General features: G+C 45.2%; 1 protein-coding gene across 1 annotated transcript; it reads right to left on the minus strand.

The window, feature by feature from the left end:
- Window positions 1-17,078: 17,078 nt before the first annotated feature.
- Window positions 17,079-17,819, minus strand: LOC138732359 (syncytin-A-like). The gene has a single exon (XM_069878945.1). The coding sequence runs from the start codon at window positions 17,817-17,819 to the stop codon at window positions 17,079-17,081; it is 741 nt and encodes a 246-aa protein (XP_069735046.1).
- Window positions 17,820-21,376: the final 3,557 nt, after the last annotated feature.

Below are 21,376 nucleotides of genomic sequence, written 5' to 3' on the forward strand. Positions count from 1 at the left end.
CCTTGCCTTACGTTGCCTTACGTTGCCTTACCTTACGTTGCCTTACGTTCTCTTACATTATGTTGCCTTACGTTGCCTTACCTTACGTTACCTTACGTTGCCTTAACTTACGTTTCCTTGCCTTATGTTGCCTTGCCTTACGTTGCCTTAGCTTGCCTTACCTTACTTTGCCTTAATTTGCCTTACGTTGCCTTACGTTGCCTTACATTACGTTGCCTTGCCTTACGTTGCCTTGCCTCACGTAGACCTTACGTTGCCTTACCTTTTGTTGCCTTACCTTACCTTGCCTTATGTTGCCTTACGTAGCCTTACCTTACGTTGCCTTACGTTGCCGTGCCTTACGTTGCTTTACGTTGCCTTACCTTACGTTAAGTTGCCTTACATTGCCTTACGTAGCCTTACCTTACGTTGCCTTGCCTTACGTTTCCTTACCTTACGTTGCCTTAGGTTGCCTTACCTTACTTTGCCTTACGTTGCCTTACCTTACGTTACCTTGCATTACGTTGCCTTACGTTGCCTTACGTTGCATTACCTTACGTTGCCTTGCCATACGTTGCCTTACGTTGCCTTACCTTACGTTGCCTTACATTACGTTGCCTTACGTTGCCTTACCTCACGTTACCTTGCCATGCGTTGCCATATCTTTCTTTGCCTTACGTTGCCTTACCTTACGTAGCCTTAGGTTGCCTTACAATACGTTGCCTAAGATTTCCTTACCTTACGTTGCCTTAAAATGCCTTGCCTTACGTTGCCTTACGATGCCTTGCCTTACGTTGCCTTACGTTGCCTTACCTTACGTTGCCTTGCCTTACGTTGCCTACCTTACGTTGCCTTACGTTGCCTTACCTTATGTTTCCTTACCTTACGTTGCCTTACGTTACCTTACGTTGCATAACCTAACTTTGCCTTGCAGTACGTTGCCTTACGTTGCCTTGCCTTATGTTGCCTTACGTTGCCTTACCTTACTTTGCCTTACCTTACGTTGCCTTACGTTGCCTTACCTTACTTTGACTTACGTTGCCTTACCTTACGTTCCTTGCCTTACGTTGCCTTACCTTACGTTGCCTTACGTTGCCTTACATTACGTTGCCTTGCCTTACGTTGCCTTACGTTGCCTTAACTTACGTTGCCTTGCCTTACGTTGCCTTACGTTGCCTTACCTTACGTTGCCTTGCCTTACGTTGCCTTACGTTGCCTTAACTTACGTTGCCTTACCTTACGTTGCCTTACGTTGCCTTACCTTACGTTGCCTTACCTTACGTTGCTTTACGTTGCCTTGCCTTACGTTGCCTTTCCTTACGTTGCCTTTACCTTACATTACCTTACGCTTCCTTACCTAACGTTGCCTTACGTTGCCTTGCCTTACGTTGCCTTACCTTACGTTGCCTTACGTTGCCTTACCTTACTTTGCCTTACGTTGCCTTACCTTATGTTGCCTTGCCTTACGTTGCCTTACCTTACGTTGTCTTACATTGCCTTACCTTACCTTGCCTTACCTTACATTACCTTACCTTACGTTGCCTTACCTTACGTTGCCTTAACTTACGTTGCCTTAGGTTGTCTTACCGTACGTTGCCTTACCTTACGTTGACTTGCCTTACGTTGCCTTGCCTTACGTTGCCTTACGTTGCCTTACCTTACGTTGCCTTACGTTGCCTTCCCTACGTTGCCTTACCTTACGTTGCCTTACGTTGCATTACCTTACGTTGCATTACCTTACATTGCCTTACCTTACGCTGCCTTTCCTTACGTTGCCTTACGTTGCCTTGCCTAACGTTGCCTTACGTCGCCTTACCTTACGTTGCCTTGCCTTACGTTGCTTACCTTAACTTGATTTGCCTTACGTTACCTTAACTTACGTTGCCTTACTTTGCCTTACTTTACGTTGCCTTACGTTGCCTTACGTTGCCTTACGTTGTCTTAAGTTGCCTAACGTTGCCTTAATTAAGTTGCCTTCCCTTACGTTGCCTTCCCTTACGTTGCCTTGCCTTACGTTGCCTTACGTTGCCTAACCTGACGTTGCGTTGCCTTACGTTCCTTTACCTTACGTTGCCTTACCTTACGTTGCCTTACCTTACGTTGCCTTACCTTACGTTGTCTTACGTTGCCTTACATTGCCTTGCCTTACGTTGCCTTTCCTTACGTTGCCTTTACCTTACGTTGCCTTACGCTTCCTTACCTTACGTTGCCTTACGTTGCCTTACATTACGTTGCCTTTCCTTACGTTGCCTTACGTTGCCTCTAACTCACGTTGCCTTTCCTTACGTTGCCTTACGTTGCCTTACCTTACGTTTCGTTGCCTTACGTTGCCTTACGTTGCCTTACGTTGCGTTACATTAAGTTGCCTTACATTACGTTGCCTTACGTTGCATTACCTTACGTTGCATTACTTTATGTTGCCTTAACATACGTTGCCTTGCCTTATGTATCCTTTCCTTACGTTGCCTTACCTTATGTTGCCTTACGTTGCCTTGCCTTGCGTTGCCTTACGATGCCTTACCTTACGTTGCCTTAACTTATGTTGCCTTACGTTGCCTTACCTTATGTTGCCTTGCCTTACGTTGCCTTACGTTTCCTTACGTTGCCTTACGTTGTCTTACGTTGCCTAACGTTGCATTCCCTTAAGTTGCCTTCCCTTACGTTGCCTTACCTTACGTTTCCTTATGTTTCCTTACCTTACGTTGCCTTACGTTGTCTTACCTTACGTTGCCTAGCCTTACGTTGCCTTACCTTACGTTGTCTTACGTTGCCTTACCTTACGTTGCCTTAGGTTGCCTTAACTTACGTTGCCTTACCTTACGTTGCCTTAAATACGTTGCCTTGCCTTACGTTGCCTGACGTTGCCTTACCTTACGTTGCCTTGTCTTACGTTGCCTTACGTTGCCTTTACTTACGGTACCTTACGTTGCCTTACCTTACATTGCCTTACGTTGCCTTACCTTACGTTGCCTTACGTTGCCTTACCTTATGTTTCCTTACCTTACGTTTCCTTACGTTGCCTTACCTTACGTTGCCTTACGTTGTCTTACCTTACGTTGCCTTACCTTACATTGCCTTGCCTTAAGTTGCCTTACCTTACGTTGTCTTAAGTTGCCTTGCCTTACGTTGCCTTAGCTTGCCTTACCTTACGTTGCCTTAAGTTGCCTTACGTTGCCTTACGTTGCCTTGCCTTACGTTGCCTTGCCTTACGTTGCCTTACCTTACGTTGCCTTGCCTTAGGTTGCCTTACCTTGCCTTAAGTTACGTTGCCTTACGTTGCCTTACCTTACGTTGCCTTGCCTTACGTTGCCTTGCCTTACGTTGCCTTACCTTACGTTGCCTTACGTTCTCTTACATTATGTTGCCTTACGTTGCCTTACCTTACGTTACCTTACGTTGCCTTAACTTACGTTTCCTTGCCTTATGTTGCCTTGCCTTACGTTGCCTTAGCTTGCCTTACCTTACTTTGCCTTAATTTGCCTTACGTTGCCTTACGTTGCCTTACATTACGTTGCCTTGCCTTACGTTGCCTTGCCTCACGTAGACCTTACGTTGCCTTACCTTTTGTTGCCTTACCTTACCTTGCCTTATGTTGCCTTACGTAGCCTTACCTTACGTTGCCTTACGTTGCCGTGCCTTACGTTGCTTTACGTTGCCTTACCTTACGTTAAGTTGCCTTACATTGCCTTACGTAGCCTTACCTTACGTTGCCTTGCCTTACGTTTCCTTACCTTACGTTGCCTTAGGTTGCCTTACCTTACTTTGCCTTACGTTGCCTTACCTTACGTTACCTTGCATTACGTTGCCTTACGTTGCCTTACGTTGCATTACCTTACGTTGCCTTGCCATACGTTGCCTTACGTTGCCTTACCTTACGTTGCCTTACATTACGTTGCCTTACGTTGCCTTACCTCACGTTACCTTGCCATGCGTTGCCATATCTTTCTTTGCCTTACGTTGCCTTACCTTACGTAGCCTTAGGTTGCCTTACAATACGTTGCCTAAGATTTCCTTACCTTACGTTGCCTTAAAATGCCTTGCCTTACGTTGCCTTACGATGCCTTGCCTTACGTTGCCTTACGTTGCCTTACCTTACGTTGCCTTGCCTTACGTTGCCTACCTTACGTTGCCTTACGTTGCCTTACCTTATGTTTCCTTACCTTACGTTGCCTTACGTTGCCTTACGTTGCATAACCTAACTTTGCCTTGCAGTACGTTGCCTTACGTTGCCTTGCCTTATGTTGCCTTACGTTGCCTTACCTTACTTTGCCTTACCTCACGTTGCCTTACGTTGCCTTACCTTACTTTGACTTACGTTGCCTTACCTTACGTTCCTTGCCTTACGTTGCCTTACCTTACGTTGCCTTACGTTGCCTTACATTACGTTGCCTTGCCTTACGTTGCCTTACGTTGCCTTAACTTACGTTGCCTTGCCTTACGTTGCCTTACGTTGCCTTACCTTACGTTGCCTTGCCTTACGTTGCCTTACGTTGCCTTAACTTACGTTGCCTTACCTTACGTTGCCTTACGTTGCCTTACCTTACGTTGCCTTACCTTACGTTGCTTTACGTTGCCTTGCCTTACGTTGCCTTTCCTTACGTTGCCTTTACCTTACATAACCTTACGCTTCCTTACCTAACGTTGCCTTACGTTGCCTTGCCTTACGTTGCCTTACCTTACGTTGCCTTACGTTGCCTTACCTTACTTTGCCTTACGTTGCCTTACCTTACTTTTCCTTGCCTTACGTTGCCTTACGTTGCCTTACGTTGCGTTACATTAAGTTGCCTTGCATTACGTTGCCTTACTTTGCCTTACCTTACGTTGCCTTACTTTACGTTGCCTTAACTTACGTTGCCTTGCCTTATGTATCCTTGCCTTACGTTGCCTTCCCTTATGTTGCCTTACTTTGCCTTGCCTTACGTTGCCTTACGTTGCCTTACCTTACGTTGCCTTAACTTACGTTGCCTTACGTTGCCTTACCTTTTGTTGCCTTGCCTTACATTGCCTTACGTTTCCTTACGTTGCCTTACGTTGTCTTACGTTGCCTAACGTTGCCTTCCGTTACGTTCCTTTCCCTTACGTTTCCTTACTTTGCCTTACATTGCCTTACTTTGCCTTACATTACGTTGCCTTACCTTACGTTGCCTTACTCTGCCTTACCTTACGTTGCCTTGCCTTACGTTGCCTTAATTTGCCTTACCTTACGTTGCCTTACCTTACGTTGCCTTACGTTGCCTTACATTTCGTTGCCTTGCCTTACGTTGCCTTACCTTATGTTGCCTTGCCTTACGTTGCCTTACCTTACGTTGTCTTACGTTGCCTTACCTTACGTTGCCTTACCTTATGTTGCCTTAACTTACGTTGCCTTGCCTTACGTTGCCTTACGTTGCCTTACGTTGCCTTACCTTACGTTGCCTTACCTTACGTTGCCTTACGTTGCCTTACCTTGCCTTACTTTGCCTTACGTTTTCTTACGTTGCCTAACGTTGCCTTCCCTTACGTTGCCTTCCCTTACGTTGCCTTCCCTTACGTTGCCTTCCCTTACGTTGCCTTCCCTTACGTTGCCTTAGGTTGCCTTAAGTTACGTTGCCTTACCTTACGTTGCCTTACCTTACGTTGCCTTACCTTACGTTGCCCTGCCTTACGTTGCCTTACGTTGCCTTACCTTACGTTGCCTTCCCTTACGTTGCCTTACGTTGTCTTACGTTGCCTAACGTTGCCTTCCCTTACGTTGCCTTCCCTTACGTTGCCTTCCCTTACGTTGCCTTCCCTTACGTTGCCTTACGTTGTCTTATCTTACGTTGCCTTGCCTTACTTTGCCTTACGTTGCCTTACCTTATGTTTCCTTACCTTACGTTGCCTTTCCTTACGTTGCCTTTCCTTACGTTGCCTTACCTTACTTTGCCTTACGTTGCATTTCCTTACGTTGCTTTACGTTGCCTTACGTTGCCTTACCTTACGTTGCCTTGCCTTACGTTGCCTTACCTTAAGTTGCCTTGCCTTACGTTGCCTTAAATTACTTTGCCTTACCTTACGTTGAATTACGTTGCCTTACGTTGCCTTACCTTACGTTGCCTTACGTTGCCTTACCTTAAGTTGCCTTGCCTTACGTTGCCTTACCTTACGTTGCCTTACCTTACGTTTCCTTAAGTTGCCTTACGTTGCCTTGCCTTAGGTTTCCTTGCATTACGTTGCCTTATCTTGCGTTGTCTTAACTTACGTTGTGTTTATTTGCCTTACCTTACGTTGCCTTACGTTGCCTTACCTTACTTTGCCTTGCCTTAAGTTGCCTTACTTTGCCTTACCTTACGTTGCCTTAAGTTGCCTTATGTTGCCTTGCGTTACGTTGCCTTGCATTACGTTGCCTTACCTTACGTTGCCTTACGTTGCCTTAACTTACGATGCCTTGCCTTACGTTGCCTTAACTTACGATGCCTTGCCTTACGTTGCCTTACCTTACGTTGCCTTGAATTATGTTACCTTACGTTGCCTTGCCTTACGTTGCCTTACGTTGCTTTAACTTACGTTGCCTTGCCTTACTTTGCCTTACCTTACGTTGCATTACGTTGCCTTGCCTTACTTTGCCTTAACTTACGTTGCATTACCTTACGTTGCCTTACGTTGCCTTGCCTTACTTTGCCTTAACTTACATTGCCTTACGTTTCCTTACGTTGCCTAGCGTTACGTTGCCTTAACTTACGTTGCCTTACATTGCCTTAGGTTGCCTTGCCTTACGTTGCCTTACCTTACGTTGCCTTACGTTGCCTTACCTTCCTTTGCCTTACGTTGCCTTACCTTAAGTTGCCTTGCCTTACGTTGCCTTAAATTACTTTGCCTTACCTTACGTTGAATTACGTTGCCTTACGTTGCCTTACCTTACGTTGCCTTACGTTGCCTTACCTTAAGTTGCCTTGCCTTACGTTGCCTTACCTTACGTTGCCTTACCTTACGTTTCCTTAAGTTGCCTTACGTTGCCTTGCCTTAGGTTTCCTTGCATTACGTTGCCTTATCTTGCGTTGTCTTAACTTACGTTGTGTTACTTTGCCTTACCTTACGTTGCCTTACGTTGCCTTACCTTACTTTGCCTTGCCTTAAGTTGCCTTACTTTGCCTTACCTTACGTTGCCTTAAGTTGCCTTATGTTGCCTTGCGTTACGTTGCCTTGCATTACGTTGCCTTACCTTACGTTGCCTTACGTTGCCTTAACTTACGATGCCTTGCCTTACGTTGCCTTACCTTACGTTGCCTTGAATTATGTTACCTTACGTTGCCTTGCCTTACGTTGCCTTACGTTGCTTTAACTTACGTTGCCTTGCCTTACTTTGCCTTACCTTACGTTGCATTACGTTGCCTTGCCTTACTTTGCCTTAACTTACGTTGCTTTACCTTACGTTGCCTTACGTTGCCTTGCCTTACTTTGCCTTAACTTACATTGCCTTACGTTTCCTTACGTTGCCTAGCGTTACGTTGCCTTAACTTACGTTGCCTTACATTGCCTTAGGTTGCCTTGCCTTACGTTGCCTTACCTTACGTTGCCTTACGTTGCCTTACCTTACATTGCCTTGCCATACGTTGCCTTATGTTGCCTTACCTTACGTTACCTTGCCTTACGTTGCCTTTCATTACGTTGCCTTACGTTGCCTTAACTTACTTTGCCTTACGTCGCGTTGCTGTACGTTGCCTTACGTTGCTTTAACTTACGTTCCTTTTCCTTACGTTCCCTTACGTTGCCTTACCTTACTTTGCCTTTCGTCGCCTTACGTTGCCTTAAGTTGCCTTGTCTTACGTTGCCTTACCTTAATTTGCCTTGCCTTACGTTGCCTTTCCTTACATTGCCTTGAATTATGTTGCCTTACGTTGCCTTGCCTTACGTTGCCTTCGTTGCCTTACATTGCCTTGCCTTACGTTGCCTTACCTTACGTTGCCTTACGTTGCTTTAACTTACGTTGCCTTGCCTTACTTTGCCTTACCTTACGTTGCCTTACGTTGCCTTACCTTACTATGCCTTAACTTACGTTGCCTTGCCTTACGTTGCCTTAAGTTGCTGTGCCTTACGTTGCTTTACGTTGCATTAGCTTACGTTGCCTTACTTTAAGTTGCCTTACATTGCCTTAGGTAGCCTTACCTTACGTTGCCTTGCCTTACGTTGCCTTACCTTACGTTGCCTTGCCTAACGTTGACTTATCTTACGTTGCCTTATCTTACATTACCTTACGTTGCCTTACATTACTTTGCCTTACGTTGCCTTACCTTACGTTGCCTTACGTTGCCTTACCTTACGTTGCCTTAAAATGCCTTACCTTACGTTGCCTTACCTTACGTTGCCTTACGTTGCCTAGCGTTACGTTGCCTTAACTTACGTTGCCTTACATTGCCTTAGGTTGCCTTGCCTTACGTTGCCTTACCTTACGTTGCCTTACGTTGCCTTACCTTCCTTTGCCTTACGTTGCCTTACCTTACATTGCCTTGCCTTACGTTGCCTTGTCTTATGTTGCCTTTCATTACGTTCCCTTACGTTGCCTTACCTTACGTTGCCTTACCTTACATTGCCTTACCTTACATTGCCTTACGTTGCCTTACCTTACGTTGCCTTACCTTACGTTGCCTTGCCTTACGTTGCCTTACTGTGCCTTACCTTACGTTTCCTTGCCTTACGTTGCCTTACGTTGCCTTACCTTACGTTGCCTTAGGTTTCCTTACCTTGCGTTGTCTTACGTTGCATTACCTTACGTTGCCTTACGTTGCCTTGCCTTACGTTGCCTTACCTTAAGTTGCCTACGTTACCTTACCTTACGTTGCCTTTACCTTATGTTGCCTTACCTTACGTTGCCTTACTTTGCCTTACCTTACGTTACCTTAAATTACGTTGCCTTACCTTACGTTGCCTTACCTTACGTTGCCTTACGCTTCCTTGCCTGACGTTGCCTTACATTACGTTTCCTTACGTTGCCTTACCTTACTTTGCCTTACGTTGCCTTACCTTACGTTGCCTTACGTTGCCTTACCTTATGTTGCCTTTACCTTACGTTGCCTTACGTTGCCTTACCTTACCTTGCCTTGCAGTACGTTGCCTTACTTTGCCTTATCTTACGTTCCCTTACGTTTCCTCACCTTACTTTGCCTTTCGTTGCCTTACGTTGCCTTGTCTTACGTTGCCTTACATTACCTTCCCTTACGTTGCCTTACCTTAAGTTGCCTTGCCTTACGTTGCCTTTACCTTACGTTGCCGTACGTTACCTTACCTTACGTTGCCTGACCTTACGTGCCTTACCTTACGTTGCCTTTCCTTACGTTGCCTTACGTTGCCTTACCTTACGTTGCCTTACGTTGCCTTACCTTACGTTGCCTTGCCTTACGTTGCCTTAAGTTGCCTTACCTTACGTTGCCTTACGTTGCCTTACCTTACGTTATCTTGCCTTAAGTTTCCTTACTTTGCCTTACCTTACGTTGCCTTAAGTTGCCTTACGTTGCCTTGCGTTACGTTGCCTTGCATTACGTTGCCTTACCTTGCCTTACCTAACGTTGCGTTACGTTGCCTTACCTTACGTTGCCTTACGTTGCCTTACCTTACGTTGCCTTGCCTTAAGTTTCCTTACTTTGCCTTACCTTACGTTGCCTTAAGTTGCCTTACGTTGCCTTGCGTTACGTTGCCTTGCATTACGTTGCCTTACCTTGCCTTACCTAACGTTGCGTTACGTTGCCTTACCTTACGTTTCTTTGCCTTACGTTGCCTTACCTTACGTTGCCTTACCTTCCCTTACCTTACGTTGCCTTACGTTGCCTTACCTTACGTTGCCTTACATTCCCTTATATTACGTTGCCTAACATTGCCTTACCTTACGTTGCCTTGCCTTATGTTGCCTTACGTTGCCTTACCTTTCGTTGCCTTACGTTGCCTTGCCTTACGTTGCTTTACCTTACGGTTCCTTGCCTTAAGTTGCCTTATCTTACGTTGTCTTATGTTGCCTTACCTTACGTTGCATTACCTTACATTGCCTTACGTTGGCTTACCTTACGTTGCCTTGCCATACGTTGCCTTTCGTTGCCTCACCTTACGTTGCCTTGCCTTACGTTGCCTTACGTTGCCTTACTTTGCCTTACCTTACGTTTCCTTACGTTGCCTTACCTTACGTTGCCTTACCTTACGTTGCCTTACGTTGCCTTACCTTACGTTGCCTTACGTTGCCTTACCTTACGATGCCTTACGTTGCCTTACCTTACGTTTCCTTACCTTACTTTGCCTTACGTTGCCTTACCTTACGTTGCCTTACGTGGCCTTACCTTACGTTGCCTTACCTTACGTTGCCTTGCCTTACGTTGCCTTACGTTGCCTTACCTTACGTTGCCTTATGTTTCCTTACCTAACATTGCCTTGCCTTACATTGCCTTACGTTGCCTTTACCTTACGTTGCCTTAAATTACGTTGCCTTACGTTTCCTTACCTTACGTTGCCTTAAGTTGCCTTATGTTGCCTTACGTTGTCTTACGTTGCCTAACGTTGCCTTACCTTACCTTGCCTTCCCTTACGTTGCCTTCCCTTACGTTGCCTTCCCTTACGTTGCCTTACGTTGCCTTGCCTTACGTTGCCGTACGTTGCCTTACCTTACGTTGCCTTACCTTACGTTGCCTTAGGTTGCCTTACCTTACGTTGCCTTACGTTGCCTTGCCTTACGTTGCCTTGCCTTACGTTGCTTTACGTTGCCTTACCTTACGTTGCCTTACGTTGCCTTACCTTACGTTGCCTTGCCTTACGTTGCCTTGCCTTACGTTGCTTTACGTTGCCTTACCTTACGTTGCCTTACGTTGCCTTGCCTTACGTTGCCTTGCCTTACGTTGCTTTACGTTGCCTTACCTTACGTTGCCTTACGTTGCCTTACCTTACGTTGCCTTGCCTTACGTTGCCTTGCCTTACGTTGCTTTACGTTGCCTTACCTTACGTTGCCTTACTTTGCCTTACCTTACGTTGCCTTAAGTTGCCTTACGTTGCCTTGCGTTACGTTGCCTTGCATTACGTTGCCTTACCTTGCCTTACCTAACGTTGCGTTACATTGCCTTACCTTACGTTTCTTTGCCTTACGTTGCCTTACCTTACGTTGCCTTACGTTCCCTTACCTTAAGTTGCCTTACCTTCCCTTACCTTACGTTGCCTTACGATGCCTTACCTTACGTTGCCTTAAATTACGTTGCCTTACGTTTCCTTACCTTACGTTGCCTTAAGTTGCCTTACGTTGCCTTACGTTGTCTTACGTTGCCTAACGTTGCCTTACCTTACCTTGCCTTCCCTTACGTTGCCTTCCCTTACGTTGCCTTACGTTGCCTTGCCTTACGTTGCCGTACGTTGCCTTACCTTACGTTACCTTACCTTACGTTGCCTTAGGTTGCCTTACCTTACGTTGCCTTACGTTGCCTTGCCTTACGTTGCCTTGCCTTACGTTGCTTTACGTTGCCTTACCTTACGTTGCCTTACGTTGCCTTACCTTACGTTGCCTTGCCTTACGTTGCCTTGCCTTACGTTGCTTTACGTTGCCTTACCTTACGTTGCCTTACGTTGCCTTGCCTTACCTTGCCTTGCCTTACGTTGCTTTACGTTGCCTTACCTTACGTTGCCTTACTTTGCCTTACCTTACGTTGCCTTAAGTTGCCTTACGTTGCCTTGCGTTACGTTGCCTTGCATTACGTTGCCTTACCTTGCCTTACCTAACGTTGCGTTACATTGCCTTACCTTACGTTTCTTTGCCTTACGTTGCCTTACCTTACGTTGCCTTACGTTCCCTTACCTTAAGTTGCCTTACCTTCCCTTACCTTACGTTGCCTTACGATGCCTTGCCTTACGATGCCTTACCTTACGTTGCCTTACGTTGCCTTAGCTTACGTTGCCTTGCCTTACGTTGCCTTAAGTTTCCTTACGTTTCCTTACGTTGCCTTACCTTACGTTGCCTTACGTTGCCTTACCTTACGTTGCCTTAGCTTACGTTGCCTTATGTTGCCTTACCTTCCTTTGCCTTACGTTGCCTTACCTTACGTTGCCTTGCCTTACGTTGCCTTATGTTGCCTTACCTTACGTTGCCTTACATTGCCTTATATTACGTTGCCTAACATTGCCTTACCTTACGTTGCCTTGCCTTATGTTGCCTTACGTTGCCTTACCTTTCGTTGCCTTACGTTGCCTTGCCTTACGTTGCTTTGCCTTACGTTGCCTTGCCTTACTTTTCCTTACCTTACCTTGCCTTACGTTGCCTTACCTTACGTTGCCTTATGTTGCCTTACGTTGCCTTACCTTACGTTGCCTTGCCTTACGTAGACCTTACGTTGCCTTACCTTACTTTACCTACCTTATGTTGCCTTACGTTGCCTTGCCTTACGTTGCCTTACCTTACTTTGCCTTGCCTTACGTTGCCTTACGTTGACTTACCTTACGTTGCTGTGCCTTACTTTGCCTTACCTTACGTTGCCTTACCTTACGGTTCCTTGCCTTAGGTTGCCTTATCTTACGCTGCCTTACGTTGCCTTACCTTACGTTGCATTACCTTACATTGCCTTACGTTGGCTTACCTTACGTTGCCTTGCCATACGTTGCCTTTCGTTGCCTCACCTTACGTTGCCTTGCCTTACGTTGCCTTACGTTGCCTTACCTTACGTTGCCTTACGTTGCCTTACCTTACGTTTCCTTACGTTGCCTTACCTTACGATGCCTTACGTTGCCTTACCTTACGTTTCCTTACCTTACTTTGCCTTACGTTGCCTTACCTTACGTTGCCTTACCTTACGTTGCCTTGCCTTACGTTGCCTTACGTTGCCTTTACCTTACGTTGCCTTAAATTACGTTGTCTTACCTTTCCTTACCTTACGTTGCCTTAAGTTGCCTTATGTTGCCTTACTTTGTCTTACGTTGCCTAACGTTGCCTTACCTTACCTTGCCTTCCCTTACGTTGCCTTCCCTTACATTGCCTTCCCTTACGTTTCCTTACGTTGCCTTGCCTTACGTTGCCGTACGTTGCCTTACCTTACGTTGCCTTACCTTACCTTGCCTTAGGTTGCCTTACCTTACGTTGCCTTACGTTGCCTTGCCTTACGTTGCCTTGCCTTACGTTGCCTTACGTTGCCTTACCTTACGTTGCCTTACTTTGCATTACCTTACGTTGCCTTACGTTGCATTACGTTGCCTTGCATTACGTTGCCTTACGTTGCCTTACCTTACGTTGCCTTGCCTTACGTTGCCTTAAGTTGCCTTACCTTACGTTGCCTTACGTTGCCTTACCTTACGTTGCCTTGCCTTAAGTTTCCTTACTTTGCCTTACCTTACGTTGCCTTAAGTTGCCTTACGTTGCCTTGCGTTACGTTGCCTTGCATTACGTTGCCTTACCTTGCCTTACCTAACGTTGCGTTACGTTGCCTTACCTTACGTTTCTTTGCCTTACGTTGCCTTACCTTACGTTGCCTTACCTTCCCTTACCTTACGTTGCCTTACGTTGCCTTACCTTACGTTGCCTTACATTCCCTTATATTACGTTGCCTAACATTGCCTTACCTTACGTTGCCTTGCCTTATGTTGCCTTACGTTGCCTTACCTTTCGTTGCCTTACGTTGCCTTGCCTTACGTTGCTTTACCTTACGGTTCCTTGCCTTAAGTTGCCTTATCTTACGTTGTCTTATGTTGCCTTACCTTACGTTGCATTACCTTACATTGCCTTACGTTGGCTTACCTTACGTTGCCTTGCCATACGTTGCCTTTCGTTGCCTCACCTTACGTTGCCTTGCCTTACGTTGCCTTACGTTGCCTTACTTTGCCTTACCTTACGTTTCCTTACGTTGCCTTACCTTACGTTGCCTTACGTTGCCTTACCTTACGATGCCTTACGTTGCCTTACCTTACGTTTCCTTACCTTACTTTGCCTTACGTTGCCTTACCTTACGTTGCCTTACGTGGCCTTACCTTACGTTGCCTTACCTTACGTTGCCTTGCCTTACGTTGCCTTACGTTGCCTTACCTTACGTTGCCTTACTTTGCATTACCTTACGTTGCCTTACGTTGCATTACGTTGCCTTGCATTACGTTGCCTTACGTTGCCTTACCTTACGTTGCCTTGCCTTACGTTGCCTTAAGTTGCCTTACCTTACGTTGCCTTACGTTGCCTTACCTTACGTTGCCTTGCCTTAAGTTTCCTTACTTTGCCTTACCTTACGTTGCCTTAAGTTGCCTTACGTTGCCTTGCGTTACGTTGCCTTGCATTACGTTGCCTTACCTTGCCTTACCTAACGTTGCGTTACGTTGCCTTACCTTACGTTTCTTTGCCTTACGTTGCCTTACCTTACGTTGCCTTACCTTCCCTTACCTTACGTTGCCTTACGTTGCCTTACCTTACGTTGCCTTACATTCCCTTATATTACGTTGCCTAACATTGCCTTACCTTACGTTGCCTTGCCTTATGTTGCCTTACGTTGCCTTACCTTTCGTTGCCTTACGTTGCCTTGCCTTACGTTGCTTTACCTTACGGTTCCTTGCCTTAAGTTGCCTTATCTTACGTTGTCTTATGTTGCCTTACCTTACGTTGCATTACCTTACATTGCCTTACGTTGGCTTACCTTACGTTGCCTTGCCATACGTTGCCTTTCGTTGCCTCACCTTACGTTGCCTTGCCTTACGTTGCCTTACGTTGCCTTACTTTGCCTTACCTTACGTTTCCTTACGTTGCCTTACCTTACGTTGCCTTACCTTACGTTGCCTTACGTTGCCTTACCTTACGTTGCCTTACGTTGCCTTACCTTACGATGCCTTACGTTGCCTTACCTTACGTTTCCTTACCTTACTTTGCCTTACGTTGCCTTGCCTTACGTTGCCTTACTTTGCCTTACCTTACGTTGCCTTATGTTTCCTTACCTAACATTGCCTTGCCTTACATTGCCTTACGTTGCCTTTACCTTACGTTGCCTTAAATTACGTTGCCTTACGTTTCCTTACCTTACGTTGCCTTAAGTTGCCTTATGTTGCCTTACGTTGTCTTACGTTGCCTAACGTTGCCTTACCTTACCTTGCCTTCCCTTACGTTGCCTTCCCTTACGTTGCCTTCCCTTACGTTGCCTTACGTTGCCTTGCCTTACGTTGCCGTACGTTGCCTTACCTTACGTTGCCTTAGGTTGCCTTACCTTACGTTGCCTTACGTTGCCTTGCCTTACGTTGCCTTGCCTTACGTTGCTTTACGTTGCCTTACCTTACGTTGCCTTACGTTGCCTTACCTTACGTTGCCTTGCCTTACGTTGCCTTACTTTGCCTTACCTTACGTTGCCTTAAGTTGCCTTACGTTGCCTTGCGTTACGTTGCCTTGCATTACGTTGCCTTACCTTGCCTTACCTAACGTTGCGTTACGTTGCCTTGCATTACGTTGCCTTACCTTGCCTTACCTTACGTTGCCTTACGTTCCCTTACCTTAAGTTGCCTTACCTTCCCTTACCTTACGTTGCCTTACGATGCTTTGCCTTACGATGCCTTACCTTACGTTGCCTTACGTTGCCTTAGCTTACGTTGCCTTGCCTTACGTTGCCTTAAGTTTCCTTACGTTTCCTTACGTTGCCTTACCTTACGTTGCCTTACGTTGCCTTACCTTACGTTGCCTTAGCTTACGTTGCCTTATGTTGCCTTACCTTCCTTTGCCTTACGTTGCCTTACCTTACGTTGCCTTGCCTTACGTTGCCTTATGTTGCCTTACCTTACGTTGCCTTGCCTTATGTTGCCTTACGTTGCCTTACCTTTCGTTGCCTTACGTTGCCTTGACTTACGTTGCTTTGCCTTACGTTGCCTTGCCTTACTTTTCCTTACCTTACCTTGCCTTACGTTGCCTTACCTTACGTTGCCTTATGTTGCCTTACGTTGCCTTACCTTACGTTGCCTTGCCTTACGTAGACCTTACGTTGCCTTACCTTACTTTACCTACCTTATGTTGCCTTACGTTGCCTTGCCTTACGTTGCCTTACCTTACTTTGCCTTGCCTTACGTTGACTTACCTTACGTTGCCTTACCTTACGGTTCCTTGCCTTAGGTTGCCTTATCTTACGCTGCCTTACGTTGCCTTACCTTACGTTGCATTACCTTACATTGCCTTACGTTGGCTTACCTTACGTTGCCTTGCCATACGTTGCCTTTCGTTGCCTCACCTTACGTTGCCTTGCCTTACGTTGCCTTACGTTGCCTTACCTTACGTTGCCTTACGTTGCCTTACCTTACGTTTCCTTACGTTGCCTTACCTTACGATGCCTTACGTTGCCTTACCTTACGTTTCCTTACCTTACTTTGCCTTACGTTGCCTTACCTTACGTTGCCTTACCTTATGTTGCCTTGCCTTACGTTGCCTTACGTTGCCTTTACCTTACGTTGCCTTAAATTACGTTGTCTTACCTTTCCTTACCTTACGTTGCCTTAAGTTGCCTTATGTTGCCTTACTTTGTCTTACGTTGCCTAACGTTGCCTTACCTTACCTTGCCTTCCCTTACGTTGCCTTCCCTTACGTTGCCTTCCCTTACGTTTCCTTACGTGGCATTACGTTGCCTTGCATTACGTTGCCTTACGTTGCCTTACCTTACGTTGCCTTAGGTTGCCTTACCTTACGTTGCCTTACGTTGCCTTGCCTTACGTTGCCTTGCCTTACGTTGCCTTACGTTGCCTTACCTTACGTTGTGTTACGTTGCCTTACCTTACGTTTCTTTGCCTTACGTTGCCTTACCTTACGTTGCCTTACGTTCCCTTACCTTAATTTCGGAAGATACGGTAGACATGCACATCAGATGATGATCAACAAGTCTCAATTTATTAAGGATAAAGCGCTGACATATATACACTAGTTAATTAGCTCATACATATTGCAAAATAAAGGCTCATCATTGGTTACATTATTTTAGTCATTTATTACAAAAGGTCTAAATACAACACTATACTGCATTATTCTGTTACCACGGCTATTATAATTATCTAAACATCAAGTTCTTAAAAAGAAACAATTACAAACATGATTATCTCAGTCTCACTACGTTCTGTACTATGATCTAAGCGGTTTAGAACTTGCTAAGCCTTGCGTTTCGGCCATAACTATTGTAACTTTATAACTAAGCTTAGGTAGCCAAGCTTCGAGGGGCCTCATGACCTTTTTCTTGTAACCAAGTGCTCACAAGGTCATCCACATTTCCCCCGTTTTCTTTAAGTAAGAAAACATTGGCCTGTGACTTGTGGATTAAGTTGAGGACTAAGTTTTGCAAACAAGTCAGCAAACAAGGTAACAGGATGATTATGAACAGTATCACAATCCCTATACCTAATGCATACATAATAAATGTTCTGAGCCATTGACCCAGTCCAAAAGAGGACAACCACTTGTCTATGGGATTAGAGACCACTTTGATATTTCGTGTGTGATCTCGTAACCATTGCAGGTGCTGGTGAATTGACTTAGAATTAGAAGACAAATTAAAACAACACATTTCTTCAAAATTTTCACAACTATGACCTTGAGCCAATAGTAAAAAATCAATGGCAGCTCTGTTTTGTAAAATTTGGTGTCTCAAACTATCCATATCTTGTACCATTTCAGACAAAATTTCAGTAGTTACATTAGATTGTTTTACAATCCAACATGCCAATTTCCCTAAAGTATTCAATGCATGTGCTGTACCCACACCAGGTACAAGGGATGCATAAATTCGGGCTGTCGGACCCCAAAGTTCCACTTGATCATTACAGTCAGGTGATAACGCTGCTATGGAGCGTTTGAGACGATGGTTAGGAAAAAGAGAATGAATTTCAGACACATTTGGGGCAAATAAACCCAGTTTTCCTAAGTAACAGGGGCCTCTCATAGGGTTTTGGGGAATTCCTTGCCAAGCACGGTTTCCACATATCAAATAAAGATCATGGGGCAATTTCATCGCAGTGCGGTTTGCCCAAATTATGGTCTGATTCTTTGCCCATCCATAAGAAGGTCCACCACACATATATGTGGCATTCCAAAAAGGCCATTCTTTAGGTGTTAACCACATTAGTTTGTCAGTTTTCTTATAAATATAAAACCCTAATTTAAAACATCCATATTCATTGGCTGTTCTATTCAACATGCGACTGCCTAACAGTTTGATCTCTTGGGGATCCCAAGGTAAAGAAACATTTAATCCTGCTAACAAACGGGCAGCACATTCATCCTGCCTCGTATGAACATCACAATTCCCTCTGGTCAGACCCTTAAAGTCTGACTCGTTGAACCCCGGAATTCCAAGTAGGCAAGTTTGAAAAGGGTCAGTGGCGGATGCCAAAGAGAGACAAAAGGAGGTTACACCCGTTTTGTTTGCCCAAGTTACCCATAAGTTAGTTCTTGGACTGATGTGACCTTGGGTCGACGACACAATCATGAGAACTAGGATCTCAATCCACGTCATTATCAGAATTCGGGAGCATGTTTTCAGTAGTTGCAACATTCGGTGCAGCCTTCGGTGCAGCCTTCGTCCACCTTGCTGGGACCCAGATAGGACCTTCACCTAAACCAACATCCCATTTGTGACTATGAATGTGCAAAATACAAAATGCATTTTCCCTTTGTTTAATTGCCCTTTGTAATTGGAGAAATAACTCATATAGTCTTTTGTTTTGAACCATTTTGATAAAGGCGTCTTCAATACGTTCCACAATTCCTGCAACATATAATGAGTCTGTGACAATGTTTAAAGGATCAGTCAAAGTCATCAATGCCCAAATCACAGCAGATAGTTCCAAGGTTTGTAGAGAGTCCGTTTCTTCTGCAGGCAAAATATGATGTTGCCATTTTCCGTCTTGCTGCCACGTTATGGCTGCAGTTCGAGATTTCCTTCCTGCGTCAGTATACGCGGTGATGGCTTGGGGAATTGGATCCCGTTTTCTTTTTGGACAGGCAAACCAGCGCCATTTCCCCATCCATTGTAGCAGGGGTGATTTAAATAAATTGATGTTGACGCTAGCTGAGGTACCCAAAAGGGCTTCCTGAAGGTCTTCGCTGTTGTCAAGATACCACTGGAGAGTGTCTTTAGAGTTCATCGGGATATGTATCATGGTAGGTTCACGACCATGAAGTTGCAAAACTCTTTCACGGCCTCTTTTAATAAGATGAGCTAATACTTCAACTTGTTGGACTAATGTCTTCGTTTGTTGTAGACTTGGAGACATCCATTCTAAAACACTCAGTTCTGTTCCTTGTGATGAAATCTGAGCGATGGCTCCTAATAAATGATGCTGGCCCAGCCATATGAGTAGGCTGAGTTCCTGTGATGAGATAAAACGAGACGTACAGCCAGTTGTTATCCTATCTGCTATTTGCTGTATGACACACTTCTGCTCTAGAGTTACTGAAATTGCTTGAGCAGGATTTGTGCCTTGTAGTAATGGTCGTAGAGTGTCTAAAAGTTCATTGGGAATGCCCACAATAGGTTTCAACCACTGTAGGTCTCCCAAGAGACGTTGAGCATCATTTAATGTTTTCAGATTCAAATTCAACTGAATCTTTTGAGGAGATACTGTACGTTCTGTTAAAGTCCAACCTAAGTATTTCCATGGCGAAGAGCGCTGTATTTTTTCAGGAGCGATGATCAATTTTGAATGAGCAAGTGTTTGCCGAATTGTATTTACTTGTTTGTCTGTAAAAGGTGTTGCTTGTGCAAATAATATATCGTCCATGTAATGATAGATAATCACTGATTTCCAATGTTTCCGGAGTGGTTGAAGAGCAGTATCAACATATAGCTGGCATAAGGTCGGGCTATTTCTCATACCTTGAGGCAATACTGTCCATTCAAAGCGTTGATCTGGACCTTCTCTATTCAAAGAGGGTAATGTAAATGCAAAACGTCTTGTGTCTTTTGGGTGCAAATCAATAGTGAAAAAACAATCTTTCAGGTCAATGATCAGTAGAGGCCAATCTTGAGGGAGCATAGATGGATTTGGGAGGCCTGGTTGCAAGGCCCCCATAGGTTCCATTTGCTCATTCACAGCTCTTAGATCATGCAAAAGACGATATTTTCCTGACTTTTTCTTGATAACAAAGATAGGAGTATTCCAGGGACTAGTAGATAATTTTAAATGTCCTTGCTGAAGTTGTTCCTGCACCAAATGATGTGCTTGCTGAAGGCTTTCCCGTTTTAAAGGCCATTGCTTAACCCATACTGGTGTATCAGTTGTCCAAGTTATGGGAATTGGGAAAGACCAAGCAATGGCTACAAGGTTAAAGGGTGCTCATTTGTGAGAACCAGTCCCAATTGAGCGAGAATATCTCGGCCAACTAAACATTGAACAGTAGGTGGCAGCTGAACTATTGAAAAAACAGCAGAGACTTTCCGGCCATCAATTTTTACAGTCACGGTAGGTGATTGTTGGGCCAGTGTTAGACCCCCAACTCCAGAAACTGTTACCGTAGCTGGCTGAATTGGCCAATCAGAAGGCCAAAATTGTGGGGCAATTATACTAGAATCCGCCCCAGTGTCAAAAAGTCCTAACAATGTAGTATGAGTTCCTTGATAGGTCACTGTAACTTTACGTTTAGGACGCTCTGAGAGGTTCATTGTTAACAGCGTGAGTCCTCCTGTAGAACCAAATCCTTTGTCTTCTCGGGGAAAAGTAGAAATTGGAGTCAGCTTGTTGGTTAATTGTGGCATTGGTATCAATTGAGCAATTCGTTGTCCCTTGCGAATACAAACAGGTGGAAACGGCGTATGGGCCATAATCATGATTTCTCCGGTGTAGTCAGCATCAATGAGTCCAGGGAGTACAAAAAGTCCCAACATTGAAGCGGAGGATCTCTCAATTAACAGTGCTCCTACTTGTTGTCCATCAATTTTTAGCGGTCCGATGATTCCAGTTGAGATCTTGTGTGGCTGGTTCGTCAGCAAATTAGTATCTACTGAGGCTGCCAAGTCAAGCCCAAGGCTGCCTCGGGTTGCTGGCGAAAGTGTAGAGGCAGTGCTGGTTGAGCAGCGGCCACTTGTGTCGTCGCACGGAAGCTGCGAGTCGCGCTCCCATTGAAGTTTCCCGATCTGCGGCGACAAGCTCCAGTATTGTGTGTATCAGATCGGCATCAGGCACACCATATTCCTGTTGCTGCACATTCTCGCCGAGTGTGTCCGAGCACTCCACAACGATAACATTTCAGCCGGCCTCTGGGTTGTGCATTCCTTGTTTGCGCAGCGGACACTTGGAGAGGTGCAAGAGCAGCTAACACTTGTGGTTGAGAGGCTTTTGCCTGTTCCTGTAATCCCTGTCCTAACTCTTTAATAGCTTCAACTACAAAGGCTTGTGGACCCACTGGAATGTGAGACATTTTCTCTAATGCTTCCTCAATGGTCCAATTAGCTCCCAACGTGTTTAACACATTACGTGTAGTGGCATTACAATTTTGCAA

Source organism: Phaenicophaeus curvirostris, chromosome 30 (assembly GCF_032191515.1).
Source record: "Phaenicophaeus curvirostris isolate KB17595 chromosome 30, BPBGC_Pcur_1.0, whole genome shotgun sequence".
NCBI classification, from domain to species: domain Eukaryota; kingdom Metazoa; phylum Chordata; class Aves; order Cuculiformes; family Cuculidae; genus Phaenicophaeus; species Phaenicophaeus curvirostris.

Bases quoted from the DNA above. Each gene is read 5' to 3' on its own strand.
- LOC138732359 (XM_069878945.1), bottom strand. From the start codon at position 17,819: ATGAGAGGCCCCTGTTACTTAGGAAAACTGGGTTTATTTGCCCCAAAT.